General features: G+C 42.4%; 1 protein-coding gene across 5 annotated transcripts in view; it reads left to right on the forward strand.

Moving 5' to 3' along the window:
- The window catches only part of STARD13 (StAR related lipid transfer domain containing 13), a 147864-nt gene that overhangs the window by 118555 nt on the left and 8551 nt on the right, over window positions 1-20758 (forward strand). For all 5 annotated transcript variants that reach the window (XM_072850367.1, XM_072850366.1, XM_072850369.1 and 2 more), the window contains exons 5-11: window positions 5094-6472; window positions 7906-8079; window positions 10158-10317; window positions 14346-14544; window positions 17180-17387; window positions 18263-18377; window positions 19151-19372. In XM_072850367.1, coding sequence (XP_072706468.1) covers window positions 5094-6472; window positions 7906-8079; window positions 10158-10317; window positions 14346-14544; window positions 17180-17387; window positions 18263-18377; window positions 19151-19372 — 2457 coding nt within the window. The remainder of the gene's footprint in view (window positions 1-5093; window positions 6473-7905; window positions 8080-10157; window positions 10318-14345; window positions 14545-17179; window positions 17388-18262; window positions 18378-19150; window positions 19373-20758) is intronic.

The raw sequence follows: 20758 nt of genomic DNA on the forward strand, positions 1-20758 counted from the left end.
AAGTTAAGTGTATTTGACTTTGAACACGTGTGTCAGCATTATCTGGACACATGATAATGTGAATTGCTGAATCTTGAAATTATAAATAAAATAGAAAAAAAACTGTGACTAATACAGCAGGAACAGTACTACCTGTGTTAAAAGGGTAGTACTTAAAACTTTACGTACGTGCAATTCAAGTTAGCGGGCGAAAAGCCAGCACGGTTTCATTAGGCTGGCTTGTTTGCCAATGCCATGTGTGTACACAATGGAAAATCCTGCTCGGAAAAAATTGAAGCTGCTCAGATGAAAACAATAGCTTTTCTTTATTTCTTGTACTGACTTATTCCCGGTTAAGAATGTGAAAATAAACTCTGTCATCCTTACAAGCTCCTGTGTAACATGGGAATTATTTGAGCTTAAAGGGTTTCGGTGAGGACTGCAGAAACTGCCTATTGATTTTGAGAGTTTTGTAACATGTCCAGCATTAACTGTTGAACGTTTGGTTTTCTGGTCACAAATTCCCCCAAGCCCTTCAGTAGTGTACAATGGTAGTTGTTGACTGAGAAATCTTGGTGTCCGTTTTTCCTCCCTTAGAGTGTTTGTCTAATGCTTTTTAAAAACTACTTCCAAGAGTTGTATTTTTGGTGTCTTTGCAGATTCAGTCTATTCATACTCTATTCACTGTTTGAGGGAACTTGAACAAAGAATGGGTTTAATGTCCAGATATTCTGCCTTCTGCACATGCCCATTTGTTCTGCTGTGTACATAGCCTCTTTAGCGTGCATTTTGTCCATTCACTGGAGCCACACGGACCTCTTCTCTTCACTGCTTCAGACCTGATGGATATTTCTTGTCTTTGATAAGTGCCAATACTTTCCACATCAAACACGCACATCACACCTGACAGAAGGAACAGTAAAATCCCCTGACTACACAATAACTTTATGATTTGGGCAGGTAGGCACTATTGGAAGAGGCTGAGGTCCTTTAGCAAAAACTAACTCAATCGATTGTGTCATTGACCTGCTTGGAGCAGTGTCTGGTTTGCATCCATGCACTCGTGTACTTGTGTTCATGCAGAGATACTGAAGCTGCACAAGAGACAGAATTACAAAAAGCAACATATAGGTGAACGCTGATTGTCCTCTGGAAATTTTGTTTAGTTCCTGTCCTTCTTCTCTTCAACAAGTATTTTGGGTTTGGTATAAGGTTTGTATGCTTCCTTGCTTGCTTCTTTAAGTGTCTGATTATGTTGGGTTAGAAAAAAGGAGGATTTTCTTGTTATCTTTGTTTTTATTAGTTTTTTCTGCCACTCCTCCCTATTCTGAATGGATTGAAGCCCTCAGCTGCTCTCTTTGCAGATGACCATTAATTTGCTATGGAAGTGAGACTGCCCTATGTGGTACCCGTTCAGGGGGACAAAAGCTAGTTGGGTCCATACCTGCAGGAGGCCAGGGAGAAGCAGAGCACAGAAAAATGTAGAGAAAGAGGGGACAAAGGAGATTTGGGATGACAGATACAGAGCAAGTGAAAGTAGAAGAGAATGTGGGGGAGAGAATAAGAGGGAGGAGAGACTGCTGACAGAAGGAGATGTAAACGCAAGTGTAAAAGCTGGAAATTGGGTCTGGAATTGAACAGTGAACCAAGTAAACTTTTTTGCTGTAGATAGTGCCTTTCCTAATAGACTCCATGGTGATCCGAACAATGAAATGTAAAATCAGCTTGCTTTGGAGGTTCGGCATAACAGGTTTGCACAGGACTAGCGCAGCTGCTTGAGTGATTCATCAAAATACGGCCAAGCGAGCTGCCAGACAAGGTTACTGTGAAAGCCAGCACGGTTGAGTGTTCCCCACTGCCCACTCTCCCACCCGATACATCCACGCTGTGGGCTGCTCTCTTCCCCTTGGCTTCATCAAGATGCGTACAGAAATCCTCTTGAATGTGTTGCAAATATGTCCGTAAGCGATTTGGACAGACAGAGATTAGCCTTTGGATTAACTGCCTTCTGCAGCTGTCGATTTATGAGAATTCCTGCCCCCAGCTGGAAAAATGTGGCAGAATTCCACCGCAAATAAACCCACTTTTTGCCTTTTGTTAGCATCCCTCTGTATCTTAGGCAAGTAAACCCTCGGTCAAAAAGCTGTACTATTTTAAATCAACTGTGACAAATCTGTGAATCAAAACCTCTTTCTCTTTGGCAAATGTTATCAGTCACTCCTCAAGAAACTTGCCCCTTCTCGTCTTCCCAAAACATAATGGTATTAAATGGACTTCTGAATATGCTCCAAAGCCGTGCACTTGATTTCACCCTAGGTCAGTAGAAGTATACAGTCACTGCTCCAAGAAGTCTGCTCCGCCTGCGTAAGACGAATCGTTGCTTTCAGACCTACTCTTGATCCACTGTCCCCATAGCTGGTGACATGTCGGTTGGCAAAGTGCTCTCTGCATTGTTTTTAGGACAGTCTCATTTGTCAGGGCACTCTGATATCTAACAAGAACAGTGGGTCATTCAGGATGTTCGTGGCTTCCAGAATTTCTACTGATTCCATCAAAAGAAAAGCACAGTATGTCACAGGACTCACAGTGCAGCCGAATTTGGAGTGAGTCACCATGTCAGCATTTCAGTATCCAGATTATTTCATTTGTCTGATTTTTCTTCTGATGAAACGCAAGCATGTTTCATTACCAATTAAACTAAACTAAACCTTTTTTTTATTGAGCTGTAAATTTTGACACCAAAACCCCTCTGTATTTTCTGAGTGGTTCTTCGGCAAAGTGTAATCCTATCTTTGTTGTGGTTAGACACAAAACTTGTTTACTACCAATATCCATTTCTGTTTATTATCACTTTCTTTAAAGAAAAATCTTAAAACTTATTTTCCTCTAAAAATGATTTAAAGTATATTAACCACTGAATTTATGTTTATTTCTGTCTCTTACTCTGTGCTCTCCTCTTGGTGTTTTTCACAATGCCTCTACCACTTTGGCTAGTTTAATCGATTCCAGCTTGTAGAAAATACAGGCTAAATCCTGTCAGTTCATACAGTAATGTCAGTGCAGCTACAGGGATTTGTGTCAGCCAAGAATCTTCTTTAAGGTCCCTTTGGCATATTGGGATGTACAACAAATAAAAAAAATATATTTTTATCCTATTGGCTGGTGCCGTCAACGCTTCAGCAGTGGTATGCTTTGTAGATATAATTACCCCTACTAAATATTTAAAAGTACATACCCTTGCGGTTTTTAAAATATCCACTTTGTGGCACTACTAAGACCACAATAGATGGATTTTTAAGTGCCTGAGTCTATGCAGTCCTTTGCTCTGTATATGCATACAGCCAACTGTCGAGCTGAAACAAAGGTAGAGCTGTCTGATATGCCATTTCTTCCCTGCAGACAAAATGGCCAAAGCAGTATTAGCCTTTTCTAGCCCCTTTCCTGCCACTTCACTAGCTGCTTAATTTTTCTCTCTAGCTAGCAGCAGAACTAAGATCTCCATTCATTCCTGCGAACTAACATCAGCTGCAGGAGCACTGCACACCTCAATGTTAACAGATAAAAGAGGAAAGACTAAACCCAAAATTTCATAGCTATATTTTATTTTATGGTTTGGACATGATCTAAAACATCTGGCCGACTTGAAGTGATAAACTGTCAAAAGCTTATGGCATTAGTGAGACCTGGCACACTGCTGATGCCAATCTCCATCTTTTGAGGTTTCACATTATTTAAGATTTTGGGGGTTCTCGTAAAATTTGTTTTACATTTTTCAATTAGATGGGCCAGCGGAGAGCTAGTCAGAGATGGGAGATAACTTTACCATCAAAACTTCATAGAAAAATACTTCTAATAATAGACTTTTAAAATGAGAATTTTTCCAGTCCCAAAATAGTCTTTCTGGTTTAGCACCTCATTTTAGTCTGACAGCCTGTCATATTTTACTGCCTTCATACTTCTTCCAAGAATGTGAAGAGCTGTTTGGATGTCACGTAGGTGAAGTTAGTTTGTTCTGCTTTAAAACAAATGTACAAGAATAATGCAGTATAAACCCAGTTCAAAGTCAAGGGAAGGATACTCATTAGCAGCTGTGGGCTTTGCATCCTTAGAGAACAGCGAGTTCGACACTGACTGTGCACTTCATGCTGAAGATGTATCTTTTTTGTTTGAGCAAACAGATGAGAAAAATGTCATAGGGAGATCTTTTTTATCCAATTTTTTTCAAGGCACATGTTGTCTGCATTGCAGAGTAGCTCCTGGAGCTGCCTAAACATAAGCACAACTCCGCGTGCCCCAGGCTGAGGGACGAGGCCAGGAAGGGCTGTGGGGCTGCTGCTGCCTCAGAAGAGGTCGGGGGAAGCCAGAGACTGTGGGGCAGGCTGGAGGTTGTCAAGTTTGGGGTGCCAGTGATTGTGCCGGGGTGCCTGGCTGCTCCTCCTCCCCACACCTCCACGGCTGCCTTCGCTGCCTTCCTTTGCCTGCGCTCAGACCCACCCTAAGCAATACCTCCAAATATATTTTTTTACTGCTGTTTTAAGCATCATAGCTATTTATCTGTAGTTATGTTCCTGAAACATAAATCTTGTTAGATGTACCTGGTCTGTGAAGTTTATAGATGTTTACTTAGTTCTCACTGCAAAACTAAGTGCAGCACCAGATATTTGCTGTCTTGGTTTCTTAAATGGCTCACATTGCTGTAGTACCTAGCTACTTCCCAGTCTTTACCATGTGTATATTAACACCATCCCTGCAAGTCAGGATCTCTCTACTTGGACCTTTCAAACCCCTTTTTTTTCTAAACAGTCACTATGGGCATCAGTCCTACACAGTTCAGTGCAGAGGCAACCCACCCCACAGAAGCCAAGAGGCATTGATGGGACTCATGAGCTCCCTAACATAGAGCAGGCTTTCATTCCTTACTTGTTAAGATGCTCACTGCAGTCTTTACAATTAAATGAAAGAGGCTGTTATGAAAGGACTGATGACCAATCTTTCATTAACTAGGTTCAGGGAGACTTTACCACCTGTTGCTCACATGGGGCAGCACAATCACATTAATTCAAATAACGAGTAAAAGCACCTGCTTTTAACATGTGCCACTTGTTGTTTTCCAGAGTGAAGATTCAGATGAAGAAGACCTCTGTGCTATCAGTAATAAATGGACTTTCCAAAGAACCAGCAGACGATGGTCTCGGGTGGACGACATTGATGCTTTGCTTCACCGATCAGACAGACATGGATCTTCTGGGGACATTAAAATGAAAAATACAACAAGCAGCGAGAGCGTCCTTACAGATCTGAGTGAACCTGAGGTCTCATCTATTCACAGTGAGAGCAGTGGGGGAAGTGACAACAGGAGTCAGTCCGGCATCAGCAGCGCTGCCAGGGAGACCTGTGACTGCTCTGGCCAGCATGATGTAGAAAGCACGCTGCTGCAAGACTCCACTGCGATAAACACCGTCCTGTCCCCCAAGGACAACCTGAAGAATGAGAAACCAACACGAACCAAAGCAAAAACCTTTCTAAAACGCATGGAGACACTAAAAGCAAAAGGTGTGCATGGAAAACTAAAAGGCTCGGGAAGAACGGGTCCTTTAGAGATAAGTGGACCTGTTCTCCAGTATGAGCCGAAATCCTTGAAAGACATGCACTGTATACAGATAGTCAACGGTGACCTCCAAAACTTAGGACAAGATTCAGTCAAAAGAGGACTTTCCTTTTCTGCCAAATCCAGCAGTGACAGCAGTCAGTCCGAAAACAGCAGCAGTGGGGTGAGCACACCATGTTTGAAGGAACGCAAATGCCATGAAGCAAACAAGAGAGGTGGGATGTACCTGGAGGACCTAGATGTTCTGGCAGGAACGGCCTTACGGCAAGTGGTGGACCAAAACCGCAAAAATGAATTTCATTCCCAAGAGAACTTGGTTGTGCATATTCCCAAGGATCATAAACCAGGGACCTTCCCAAAGGCACTTTCTATTGAAAGCCTCTCACCTACAGACAACAGTAACAGTGTAAACTGGAGGACAGGCAGCATCTCTTTGGGAAAGCAGAACTGCTCTACTCCGAAAGAGTCCGGACTGATGGCTTGCTGTCCTAAAGAGAGCAGAATTAGCATTTATGACAATGTGCCAGGTTCCCACTTGTATGCTAGTACTGGGGACCTCCTGGACTTAGAGAAAGATGTCCTTTTTCCTCATTTAGATGACATTTTGCAACATGTCAATGGACTCCAGGAGGTGGTAGATGGCTGGTCAAAGAACGTGTTGCCAGGTCTACCAGTTGATGATGTGTCGGTCAGGGAATCTCCGTTGTTGCCCTTCCAGTCACCCACACAGATAACACTTGATTTTGAAGGAAACTCTGTCTCTGATGGCCGGACCACACCAAGTGACATGGATAGAGATGGAACATCCCTGAATGAATCTGAAGCCACTGGTGTTAGGGACAGGAGAGACTCTGGGGTCGGAGCATCGCTCACAAGGCCAAGCAGGTAGGTAGCAAAGTTTTGTACACAAATCCATAGACTGTGAAATACGATGTAATGGAGCAGAGGCTCTCAGCCTGGGAGTCAGAAGGTGCAAGGTACCATTACAGTTGCACTCATCCTGTATGGGGATGGGGACTTCCCAGGGAAGGGTAGGACTTTGGGAGAAGGGACATCCTGCTATGGAAATTCTTATGTGGAATCAATGGGTTTAATAGAGCAAACTAAGTCATCTTTTTCTCTCTTGATCCATTGATTACACAATAATATACAGGACCCTGTATATGTTGTGGGATGTATTTTTAATTTGTCTTCTAAGTTATGCACACCAGTATTTATGTGTCAGTAGCCTTGTGCGCTTTTTTATGCACTGATCTGCTTTAAAAATGTGTACCTTTGTGCTCAAAGAGAATTTCCCTACCCTCCCTCTGTCCGTTACGTGACGGTGTGAAATGATGGTACACAATTAACTTCTTAATAAAAGTGAAAAGCAGGATTTTGTTAATAGTTTGCAAACCTGTTTTAAGTCAGAGGGATGAGTTCCTGTTGAGCCAAGGGAGCATGGTCCTGGGTAAAGGCCTTTGTGGATCCATACTGCTGTGTCTAGGGTGGCTTTGTACATGCAAAAGCAGTGAGAAAATACCTGGTATTTTCTGATCTGCCGTCAGCCTTGTCACATCCTCACAGAGGATTCTGCCGTGCCATGGTTTACTGCTGCCCATGCTTGCTCACCACCATCACAAGCAAGTGAACTCGAGGAAACTACCGAGTAAATGAGCAGTGCCAAAGTTTTTAGGATTTGAGCCAGAGCTCATGTTTAGCAAAACAAGAAACTGAAATGAGTTGTTTTCCAATGTATCCAGTATATAGAGAAAGTGCATTGGAGCAAAGAGAAGATGCAAGTGGCTCAATAGCTTGGTGGTTACGGCTCTTGCCAAGGAGACACAGGGTTCAATCCCTTCTCCAAAAAATCCTTCAGTGTTTAATAATAGAGATATTTGGAGAACCTCATCTCCAAATACCTTGGTGGTCAGGCCGGTCCCCTGGGATGTGAGGGACCAGGCATCAAATCCCGGTTCTGAGACAGGGAGAGAACATTTGACTCTGGATCTCCCACATCCTGTTGGAAATGTGTGGGCTAAAGGGCACAGCAGGCAGCACTGCTTCCCTGAGTACATGGATGGGACCCACACCCACTTATGAATCTAACATTAAAAACGTCAAAGCTTGAGCATGTCCAAAATTAAAGAGATTGAGCAAATGGTTTTATTTGCCTCCAAGCTACATTTTCTTTCAGTTGACACACCATGAGCCATAATGTGCGTGTGTGTATGTTTATGTATGTTTTGTATATTGCCCAGCACTATCTCACAGTATACCATCTTCTTCTGCCCAGTTAAAGCAGTTGTCTGATTTTTCTATTGTTTCTTTTGCTAAAGGAGATTACGATGGCATAGTTTCCAAATCTCTCATCGCCTGAGCCACTCCATCGCGTCACTTCACATCAGCAATCAGTCAGCAGCCCAACTGAATCTACTGCAAAAATTCTCTCTGCTTCGTCTTACTGCCATCATGGAAAAGTACTCTATGTCAAACAAACATGGCTGGACCTGGTGAGTACCATCGATAACTGGAAGAGAGATATTTTTAGAAGACAATAGTTTCTCCTAATTCTGTTATTCTGATAGTAAATTCAGTAAATGCAATTAGGAGGAACAATTGACTTCAACTGTAGAATTTGAAACTGTCCCCTTTAATCCATTGCTGCTTAGTGACTCAGTGGCAAAGTCAGAAATAGATCATGGAGATCTGACTTCGTCCCTGTGCTCTAACAGAGAGACAATCCCAGCCTCTCTAACAACACTCCAGCTCCAGAAAAATAAACAGGAGTAGGAGAGAGTGAATAAAAGTAGGAAATGTTTACAGTAAGTCTTCCCCAGAATTCATTTTGTGATTCAAAAAGAAACAGCTGCTGATGATACTTCATGTATTTCATATTGGTTTGTTTGTGCTTTAAAAGAAGGGTTAGAACAGTTATGGGATTTTTGTCTGCAGATCAAAAGATGTAAGCTTTAGCCTAGTCCTGGACTTGCGTTAGAGGGAGCTTGCAGCCGTAGCAGCTGTAACAGCTACCTGGTCACTCAGAGAGCAGAGTGAAGGGCAGATGGACATGAATGCTGGCAATGTGGCTCCTTCTGTAGCAAATGGCTACAGAAATCTGCATGTTTAATAGTATACGAACCCTGATGGACCATGCAGACTGAAGTACACTGGAATGGAAATGAGCATAGATAAGAGATTATAAGTATCTGAGAAATAATCAAAAGGATAACAGAAACTTTCCCTAATACACAGAGACACTGAGTCCAAAAATAATATGACTTGACATTTACATTGTGACTTCCGTGTTCAAAGCACTTCACCAAAATCCCGCTAAATTCAGCTGTGAGCTAGATAAGATAAGTTTTCCTTTAGAAATGGAAAAATAGATAGAAGGGACTACATGTGAGATTCACCTCACTGACATCAGCCACTCTGAAAAGTTATGAGCAAGTCCGGTCAGCTGTCTGTGGTCAGTGGGAAAAGACAGGCAACTCCAAAGGCAGCTCATTCTATCCAAGGCTCAGGGTTTGGGTCACCCTGCAGAGGTGCCTTGCTCCACAGTTTGTGTAGAGGCAGCCTGGACTGCTAACTCTTTCTAATCTCCGTTAGAGAGCTAAAATTCAGTAAGATGAACCCCCAGATTGCTGTTCTCCTTTCGTGCAGCTCCCTGCAGCTAGCTGACGTCTGTACTGAAATGAATCTCACCTTAACCAACTCCAAATAAGCAGACTAGAATACAGCAAATTCTAGATCCTGCTGTTTGTACAGAGGTTTTCCCTCCTGACAAATATTTCTTCAGTTTGTATAATCAGTCTCTAAGGATTTACAAGAGTGGGACTTTAAAGAGCTGTAAAGTTATATGCTGTACTCCTTCGGTAGGTCATTTAATCCAAGTTTTATCTCCTTCCCACACAGATGAGAAGAATTTTTGTCACATTCAGGTCATATTCATCCTTTTTTTTTTTTTTTTTTTTAATTCCACTGCAGTCGTGACTCCCACAAAGGGAATCCAGTTTGTTCTCATTTTCACCATCATTTTTGGAAGAAAGCAAGCTCACCAGCTTCACTTGAGTTACTCAACCAGAATAAATCACATAATACCAGGGATGAATCTGGCACATAGGGATTTCCCACCATCATTTATTACGGTAAATTGTTAGTCAATAGAAATGCTAAATCACATAACTAGTAGTATAAAAATCATTTAGCATGTTAGAGGACTGAACCTCCTTTTCTCTCAGATACCCTCTCCACTATGCTTTGCTGTGCCATTTCTTTAAGTCCCTAATGGATGCTGTAAACCATGTTGGCTTCAGCTGGATGACAACTGCGTAGTAAAAGTTTTTTGTTAGAACAGGTTGTTACTGCTATATCTTAGGGCCAGAGGCCATCTCCTTATAAAAGTTGTCAAGAAATCCATCAATTATACAGATTGTAAAGTCTCCGTGTATTGTGCATTAAATGTTATTTCACCATCTTTATAAAAAAGGAGGTGGCTCCAGTTGCCAATATCTGCCAGCAGTGTTACTCAAAGAGACTGTGTAAATACTCTGATATTTTCATGCAGCCTGTTCATGTTAATTTTCAGGTCTGTGCCAAAGTTCATGAAGAGGATGAAAGTCCCTGACTACAAGGACAAGAACGTCTTTGGTGTGCCTCTGATAGTTCACGTCCAGAGAACAGGACAGCCTCTTCCCCAGAGCATACAGCAAGCACTACGCTACTTACGGAGCAACTGTCTAGATCAGGTATGAATTTTACTCCAGGCACTCGGCTGATTTTTTCTGAAAAGCTACCCTAAGCAAGCAATGGTGAACCTTTTTGTACTTAGTACCAGAATTATTTGAAGATTGTTATATCTCATGCTGGGCCCAGATCTCCTCTGGTGATTTGATACCTGGTGCCAATACTAATGGTTTGCCATTTTGAGATTTGTATCCAGCTAACCTGTTGAATTCTTGTAGCTATAACAGTTCTGCTGATTTGTGTACAATAGTCTACCTCAAGGAATGACATGAAATCTTTGTGTCTATTGAATCAGAGCTCAGGACTCCGAGTTTCTACCTGTATCTGCACTGCTTATGCTTGACCGTTGCCACTGGGGGTTAACTACATTCACCATTTCACAAGATATGGTACAAAAGGTTTTATTTACTTAGCAAAGAAAGAAAAGTCCAAGAATAGAGAGCAAACTCAGCAAAATATTCAAAGTATTCTGTTGACAAAGTCAGAGATATCCAGATAGAGTTAGGTCAGCAGGGGTTCAATGCCAAAGCCATTACGGTACGTTTCCTTTTATAGTGTTCTTAGCTGCAACAAGCCAGCTGGAAGACCCCCATGCTCAAAGTATTTCAGACTTTTTGATTCCCTTAAGCTACAGAGCATGGACATACCAAGCATATTTTTACTGTTCTTCCCCTAAGGATGAGGATATGTATCTTTATGAACACAGGACTGGGAGAAACCCCCTGGCTGACTGAGTTCAGTCCTCTACTATTATTGACCTCATGTCATATGACCTCTTCTGTAACTGCTTTTAGATAGTTGTAAGTTCAAAAGGAGCAACCAGTATTTTAATCCACAGACTTTGCTGCTTTTCTAGCTCTGAGCACACAAAAAGGGTGGAAGTGGTCAGTTCTGAATCTTTCCATTTTCTGATCACCATTCTGGTTACTGTTCAGGTTGTTTTGTTGGGTGACAGTCATCTTTCCCAAAATGGAAGTCTAAAAATTAAATGCCTGGCTGTAAATCACAGCTGTTTCCCTTTACAGCCAGTGGGGAGACACAGGCCCTTCCTAGCCTTTCTCTCTGTCGATTGTAAAGAGAGCCTATAGTGGTCAGACCTTGACATCTAACTCCTGGGTGTCAAAAGTGAGGTGAGATGAGTTCTGCCTACCATATATAGTATGGGAGTTGAGGGGTGGGAGGAATAGCCTGTTGGAAATGTATTAATAGGGGATGGAAGGGGAAGATGCATAGAGACAACTCGAAGCAATATAGTCAGTTAGCTGACATGCCTGGTTATCGCTGTGGTAATCTGGGTTTGTGTACTGAGCGGGGAAACCCAGTGTAGGAAGAAAAGTGATGCAGCAAGCCTGGAATCAGTGATGGGACTGGAGGAGGAGACACTTGCCCAAGTAGGAGGAACAGGAGATGTGGGGATAGGGATGGGCTTGTCAGCTAAATGTCAGAGCAATAGGAAGGAAGAGAAAAGAGACGGGGGATAAATGCGGGAGAAAGTAAAAGGGAGGGTAAAACCAAAGAGAAATAAAAAGCTCTTGAGAGATTTGAGGCGGTCAAAAGGAGTGTCCGTGGGCAGTCTCAGACAAATATCTGCTCCGAGAGGGAGGGTTTAGTTGCTGGGAAGCATCAGAGCTATGTGAAGGGCCATTTCAACTCAGCTTGAGTTTCCGCTCAGAGTGGAATTGGGAAACTACTGAATAGAAAATGAAGAAGGAGAATTACAGATTGGGACCATTTAAAACATCTTGCCAGCAAAAACCTTTCTAGGCCAAAACCCTCCAGGCAATTCAGCTTCTCTGCTTTACAGTAACTCCTTTTGTTCCCATTTAATTCAAAGTCTCCTAATGCCCAGCCAGAGGTCTGAGCAGCCTCCAGTCTCCCCCAGCATCTTGCTTATGTGTCTCTTCCGTGCACTGCAGAAGGCAGTCTAGAGTCCTGAACAGGCATCAGAGTTTCTACTGCACGCACTTGGTAAAGTTGAGGTTGCTCTAAATCATTGTAAGGTCTGGCTCCTGGCACTGAAGTGTCTAAGATGGTATGAGGAGCCTCACCATTATTTGTAGGATATATTATTCAGTTTCAACTTGTGAAATAGAAACTGCTTCGCCTTTGTCAACTGCATCTTTATTTCTGTCATGCATCATATGGCTACTTGCAGGGCAGATGATCCACAGCATGAGGATAATAAAGAGATTGGGCCAGACTAACCTCTGATAAATCACTGGATTTATAGTCCCATTTTATTTACAGAATAAGTCTGTAATATTGCAGAACAGAGCCTAAAACATCTTTTTCTATCAAGTCCTCTTTTGATTAATTATTATTTTTTCCAAGAAAGAGGGAAATAGGAGTTTGGATAAATATCATTAAACGAAAACAGAGATCAAGAGTAGCAGAATGATGTGCAGCAGGAGAGATTCGATGTCTGACCTCTTGAATCAGACTTATCTGGAAGTTTTTAAAGGTTCTTTATACCAGCAAGGTATACTTTCCATCAAAAGCAGAGAACTGAGCCTCTGCTCTGACATTTATCTACCACATGCCAAAACTGTATTTTTTGGATAGAATTAGCATGAGTCCTTCTGCATCTTCAGCACACATTTCTAAGAGGAAAAGGGATTTAAAAAGAAGAAGAGAATGGGAAAGGGAAAAACAGATGAAAAGAACCAGATGCTCTTTCTTGTATGCTCTTGTCAGAACGAAGAGCAGAGCTTCACCTGTGAACAGAAATACAGTGCACTGGGATGTACACAGGGCACGCTCCAGTTCTTTACTTCCTACACATAAATACAGCACACAAGCAATGCTAAATTCTTCAACAAGAAGACACAGCAGAAGAGCTGCTCACAGCCAGTCAGGTGTAGCAGTTCATCTCCATATAAATAAATACATTCCCTCACAGAGCTCCATAGTATGTAATTAGTGTCATTAGTGTGCAAGTTAAAACTAAATACCATGTTCCTGAGCATGGGAAGCATTCTAGGGAGAGGAGGGACCTACATGAACTCTGTGCTGGCAGAAGTGAGGGGAGGAAGGCCAAGAGGCATTATGTCCTTGCCTTTACACATTTTTGCTGGTGGACTATGCCACGCAGAAAGCTGAACAGACCACCAGCAAGACAGCGGGTATGAAGAAACAGAAGTCTATAACTCCAAACCTGAAATGTGGCTTTTTTGTAGGTCTTTCTCAATATTTCAGCTTTTCCCCTGCAAAACTGAATGAAAACAGTGCTAACACTTCCCAAATGAAACCCTGTAAACTCACTTGGGAATAAATAATGTGGTGAGGCTCAGGAATTCACCCCGGGGGAATTCCACTGGTGAGAAGGACATAAAAGGGCAGCACTGCCATGAAGGCATCATTTCAAGAATTACCGCTTCCTTTAGAATAGAAAGCAAACAGGATAAAAATGTATCTTAGTGACACTGCACAAGTAGTCCCTCTGTGGCCCCTGCTTTTGAACTGGGGTTTTCAGTGGGATTTGGGGGAACTGTTGGAAGCAGAGAGCAGGAAGGGGAAAAAATAGATTTGGTCTTGATTTTAAAGCTCTACCAGGATGTACTAATCTTTTGCCACAGCATTTATTACTTAGCTGTGCATAATATTTTCATGTTAGTCTTCAAAATATATACCCAAATAAACATGAGGAACCAGATTCTCAGCTGGAGTAAATCAACAGACAGTCACCCAAGCCAAGCAAGCCACTGCTGATTTATATCAGCTGAGCGTTTTGCTTAAACTCTTCAGGCAGCAGGGAAACCACATGCACTCTGAACTCTCCCTCTAGAATGGGATACAGAGCAGCAGCGTTATTAACTCTTACAGTCCTGCCGTGAGAGCATGCACTTGCCTGCAAGACTATGTGCAAGTCATGACCATTGCACTTGCACATGGTTTTCTTGCTCTTGCCTAGAGTAAAATAAGCAACTCAAGCTTTGGTCATGATCTAAGTCTCCTGTAATAGATTTTTTTTTTTTTTAATATATATATATATTCTTTAAGTAAGACTCAATTCAATACGGTGCTTTTTTAGGTGGGTCTGTTTCGAAAGTCTGGAGTGAAATCCCGAATCCAGGCCCTACGTCAGATGAATGAGAGCTCCCCAGAAAATGTCAGCTATGAAGACCAATCGGCATATGATGTGGCAGACATGGTAAAGCAATTTTTCAGGGACTTGCCAGAACCTCTACTCACAAGTAAGCTAGGAGAGACTTTTCTACACATCTACCAATGTAAGTTGCAATATTTTTATTATTATAAACAATTATATAAAATTATATATTCTAATAATATATTGTAAGTAATTTTGGTATGTTAACTTGGGTGGGATTCTTTCTGGTCACCTGTGAGATGTATAAAATAACTTCTCTGCCCTCAAAATCTTTCACTGAGAGATTTTTAGAACTGCCTAAAAGTTTCAATGTCAAAACACTAGCAAATTTAATGGAAAGACTGTTCAAATCTTGAGAAGCTTTGAAAATATCAGCCTCACAATCAGAGAGAAGCCAGAAGGATAGGCTATCGTGGACATAAAAAGCGTGAAGACTCATGTTTTTGTCAGATTTCTTTAAACTGTGGGCCCATTTCATGCAGACATCTCAATACAAGTGAGTCTTCTGGGCATGGAGAAGTGGTACTTGACCATAAGAACATGAGCCTGTGCAGTCCCTTTCCTTGCTGTGACTTTTGATAATTTGCCTTTTCATTATAGTCAATAAAACGTACGTGCAAGCACCAAGCTGCCTTCGTTTACATCCTCAGCTCCTATGTAAAGATCTCATAGAGAAAGGAAAAAAAACCAGGGGATTTCTTCTTTTCATTTCAGCATAAGCAATCTTCAGCAAAATCTGAGACTCAAATGCATCAGAATGATGAAAATCCCTGTAAATCAGGAAATGACTGTGTATCTCTTCTCCAGACTGAGGGAGAAATAAACAATGAGGAAAACACTGAAAAGCCAGAGGAATTAGAGTTTTTTCCTGACAACGTCCGTTATGAAGGCCAGTCAGCTCTGGCAGATGCAGAAAAGCATACCCAGCCAGCCTAAGCCAAATAATTGGAAGCACTAAAGAGAAGTGTGTCTAGTCTTTTCACTTGCAGACATTTCAGCTGCCAAAACAATAGAAAGCCATTTTTAAACACTGTATAATCCCAGTGCTAAAGAATCTAAGTTACTTCTGTGCCTCCCTTTACTGTAAAAATCTGTCTGTGGCGCATAGCCACTAATGTGTTTAACATCACAGTGTCTGTAGCTGGTAGAGAAATGCTGTGATCCTGCATGTAAGAGACAGCATCGCAAATAAATTTAGTGGATTTGGTCATACGTGATGTCTTGGGACACAAGTGAACTGAAACAGTCGGTGCCTAGCCCTGGACCATCATTTCCCCCTCTTCTTTCCTGCTCACAAGTTGCAGGTCTTGTCTGCCTACACACACATCAGTGAGGTTGTTCAGAAAAGCAACAGAAATTCTTGGTGTTAATAAAATGGCAATCACAATTGTTTCCATAGTGAAGTGGCCAAGGAGAAGATTATCCACTAGAAGGACATGTTCTACATGTCCTTGGAAACAAATCGCCTTTAAACTGTCCCTTGATGAAAACTGGGGATGTCCTGTCTTGCCACAGGAGAGACTGCAAGTAAACTACCCCCTTGCCAAAGGAAGAGAGACATGGCAGATCTCAATGGCATCAGTGTTATTTGGTCTGCAGCCAGAAGGGATCCCCATCTCTGAGTCGGGAGCCTGGCATTAGGATTCATAACAGCCAAAAGGCTGAACAGTGAAACATTGCTACCAGCCAACAAAAAAATGCTGTAAAAAAGGGGCACAGGCTGACTCTGTAACCCTGCATGGTACTGCAGTAGGAAGTCTGAATAACTCTTCTTTACACTGATCGGATGGGAAAAAAAGTGCTAGGAAAGATTTTCTTGAACTCCGCCAGTACTTTAAAGGACTTCAGAAAGACTTGAGGATGGGTCTGTTTAAACCAAGGTGGGAACAGGAAAAGATAGGCTCTGTAGACACTGGAGACCAACGTTTGGATTAAGAATGAGTAACAGGTTTGTTTTTTTTCCATGTGACCAACAACAAATATATTTTTCTGTTTTAGACAGTACTGAAAAAACTCCTTTCACAGAGAGAAAAATGTTGCAAATTTCTGGGATACCAATTGTATTTCATAATGTCTGCAATTAAATAAATCTGTAGCTGGGAGTTTTTCTTCCCCTTCATCCTGTTTAACAAATTGTTAATGTGAAGTTAGGAAGGATTTTTCCTCTCCGAGTGTATTGGCAAGGGATTTCTGATTTTCTGAGACTCGCTGAAGATCTTTTTCATATATCCAGGACCTTTTTCATATATCCGCAATGGCTTGGTTTGCTGTAATGCAGAGGATTGGGGATGATTACTGTAGTAATCTATATGGGGTAGCATTGATGAAACTTTCTCCATTTCCCTAAAACTCTCAGTTGCCTAACTTTACCTATGACTTGAAGGGCTGGCCGGTGGTCTTCTCTGTGAATTGTCTTCCCAGGGGACAAAAGAAACCTGAAAAATACCATTTAAAGATATGAGTACTGAGTACTACTCTCCCTTCGTAAACTTTAAATGAAGTTCAGTCTCTTTCTTGGGGAAGAGCCTTCAAACGAGAAGAGAAATGTCATACACTGGCTAGGTGAGCTGTGCTTGATGGAGTAGCAAATACCACAGCCCTCCAACAGCCAGCTGGTCTTCGCCCCTTCGTTCCCCATCATCTGCCTCTTCAGAAAGCCATTCTCAGAGTGTGAATGCCTGTGTTAACTCTGTCTTGTTCCTGGCTCCTTATCTGTTCTTACAATTGACCCCCGAATGTCCCTTGCTTTTCCTCAGACGTCCCCAAGGAGCAGCGGCTGCAGGCGGTGCAGGCAGCCATCATGCTGATGTCCGATGAGAACCGGGAGGTTTTGCAGACTCTGCTGTGCTTCCTGAGCGACGTCACCTCTGTGGAGGAGAATCAGATGACTCCTATGAACATAGCTGTTTGTCTGGCCCCTTCCCTCTTCCATCTCAATATAGTGAAGAAAGAAAGCTCACCGAGGTAAGTTTCTTCTCACCACTATAAACAGTCATATCCTTAATACAAAATGATGCTTTCAGTGTTTCGAAAGGTATGCAGGATAAAACTTTCCAAAGCATCTGCTTCCCAGCACACATTACACAGGGCATGGCTTCAGTGAGAGGGGAAAGTCCATGCTGCAGAGCCAGAAGCACACTTGTACATGCACAGAGGTGTTTTCACAAGCCCAGCAGGCACTTCTGTCTGGCTGTTGCGACTATGCAGTGCTTGCTTTTTATGCAAAATTTCAGTGGGGCACTAGTGAGTTTGGCATAAGTAATGTTGGCTTCTGTGAAGCCTGATTTTGCTCTGGGTGAAGTCAAAGATTGACCATGTTTTAAAGATTTTTAATATATAGATTTTCAGTGCGTGGTTTTTCACTCTGTATTTTCTGGCTACATTCTGCCACGTGGGAAACTGAGTTTATTTCAGGCCACATTAAGAAGGTGTGTAACATGGTGAGTGTAGAGTAAACAGGGCATAGACCCTGCTAAACATTAGTGGTCCCCACTTGATGTCCCTTCTGACTTCTTTTTTTCCCCCGTCTCATTCAGAATACACTGAGGTTCTTGGTCATGTATGTGTATAACCAGCGTCTGAGCAAGTGCTTTAAGCAGTAACAACGTAAACCACTGTACATCGTGTCTGTTAGAAGTCCATTCCAAAATGTACAACACCTAATGCAGGACATGCATAACCTTTCCTTTAAAATAGGCCCAACAGTCTGAGCAATCTTTGTGATAAATAAAAACTAAAGATAGACTTTTCTCTCTGGTGTTCTGAACATCCTGCTGCTGTTTGCTTTCATATTAAAAAGATTCAGCTCTTTTTACCTGAGACACTGAATTCAATTACAGAGTAATACAGAAGAAATATGCAACAGGGAAGCCAGATCAGAAGGACCTCAGTGAAAACCTGGCAGCTACTCAGGGACTTGCTCACATGATAATGGAATGCAACAAACTTTTTGAGGTGAGTGAGAGACTCAAACAGCATTATTCATGGCCACATAATGCAGCATCCTTTGAAGTATTTATGTTTATGCTTACATTTTCTGTCTTGTATTAGGTCAGAGATTGATGGTGCCTCACTTATTTGTAAACTTGCTTCATCTAAAGTTTATTTATCTCATTTCTTTATGGCTGTTCCCTTCTAGCATTCAAAGACGCAACTATTAAAAATGCAGAGTAATTACCCTGTAGCAGTTTTCAACCCAAATTACTGGATTAGGAAATTTTAGTCTAATTAAAATAAAAATCTGCTGGTTTAACATTTCATATTATTATAATGCTTTTAGCACCTCAATTAAAACTTATTAATCTCAAAAAGAAGAGCTGATACACTTTATTTCTGTGTCATGCAATAGAGTTAAAATTACATAGGGAGATGCAGTCTACCTGCATCTTTCACTGCAGCTGGAGGAGAGTTAATGCTCATATCTCCCTTCCCCAGAAGCACAAGGCAACATTTCTGGGGGCTAGAGGAGTAACACAGGTGTATTGATGTACAGTTGGTCAGTCTAATACGTTTCTGCATGACTAATGCTATTCTGAGCCATGGACTGTTTCATTATACTCCCTTGATTTCTCATCTTGCATAATAAGCGAAGACAGAAATAGGTATCCATTTTACAGATCATAGGCTCATTGCAATTGCATGCTGAATGATCCATCAGCCATTGCCTTAAGGAAAAGTTCTCAGCAAGAGGTTTTCCCTGTGTGTTTTCCCTCCCTTCTGTGGCACAGGTCCCGCACGAGATGGTCACCCAGTCCCGAAACTCCTACGTTGATGCAGAAGTGCATTCTCCCACCCTGGATGAGCTCGGGAAACAAGTGGATGAGGAAGGAGGGAACTATCAGATGTACCTGGAAAGTCTCATGCAGAATCTCCAGAAAGAAGCAAAAGAGAAATTCAAAGGATGGGTCACGTGTTCCAGTATAGAGAACACAGAACTCGCCTACAAAAAGGTAATCTGGGGAGACATGGAAGAAGCAGTAAAGAAACCAAAGCAAAATACAGCCTAGCTATGGGACACCCTGACCTGCTGCGTGGCTAAATACATACCCTTCTGTCTGATGAGGCACACGATTTTTCTTAGAAGACTACTAAAAGCAGTTTAAAATGTAATATAATAGTGATTCAAGTATGAGATTCCAAGAAAAGGCACACAAAGCAAGCTAAGGTCTCCAAAATGGACAAAGTAAGTGATACAGCAAACAACACAACCAGAGAGTGAGTTGAGAGTTTAACAACAGATAACATTACCTGGGTAAGCTCTTTGACTGGGGGACAGACAAAATTTCTGACCATCTCCTGTTGTTTGCCAGCAGTTTGGAGAACACAGTCAGATCACACGTTTTAAAAACCCTCTTCAGGCTGCCCGCTGCTTTACTTAGCCAGGCCAGCCATATGGCCACTTTTATCCCTGATCCTATTGTCCTTGTTTCCAGTGGATTTTTTATATCTGCCACCTTTATCAAAACTTCTGAAGTTGTTCCAGGCTTCATCACTTCTGCAGGGAAGGCCAGACCATTGCAGCCAGGAGGAGGGTGCTGCAGGGTCCCTGCAGACAGTGGGGTTCAGGGCTGCTGGAAATGCAACGGCAAAACAGAGGTCTGCAAACCAGCAGTGGCTACCGAGAGGAGGGGGTGGATTAGGGGTGGGTGCCATGAGTAAGGTAGGGGAAGGGCACTGGGAGAAGTGTGGATCTGGATGGTGAGGGGGTGGGGGGTCTTAGGGGCCAGAGGCAGCGTTACCCCTATTGGGGAAAGTGCAACCCCTCTGTTAGGGCAAAGAAATGACAATTACTCTGGTTTGTAGGCAGCTTCTGTGAGTGACATCTCCAGGGGGGGACTGCAGGAAGTTGGGGAGCGAGTAACAGGGCTGAGGTGGGAGTAAGATGTGAACAGGGGCATGTCCAGGTCTGGGGTCAAGGGCATGTGAGACTAGAGAGGGGATTAGGAGCCCTTGAGGCTCTAGGGCAGGAGGACAGGGGAACTAAGAGCTTTGGGGAGGAGGAATTATAACATAAAATAATTTAAGGTGGGAGATGGGTTTCTGGGGACACAATCCTGGGTCTGTGGGAGGTGCTGGAGGTTTCTGGAGCACTAGCATTGGTATGTGAGGATGCCAGGGTAGGGAGGGGTTAGAAAAGCAGGGCTTGCAAGAGCCAGTGCTTAAGGTTAACTTGTTTGCTGCCTGAAATATGACAGCCCTAAAACCATGCAGAAATGCTGTACGTGTGGAATTTAGGATATTAATCTTTTACATAGCCTAGCACTTTCTGCTTCCCTTATTGGATGCTGTGGAAGCGTAACAAGTAACAGGAGCCGTGAGCTAGGAAGACTTAGCAA

This window comes from Ciconia boyciana, chromosome 1 (genome assembly GCF_034638445.1).
Source record: "Ciconia boyciana chromosome 1, ASM3463844v1, whole genome shotgun sequence".
Taxonomy (NCBI): Eukaryota; Metazoa; Chordata; class Aves; order Ciconiiformes; family Ciconiidae; genus Ciconia; species Ciconia boyciana.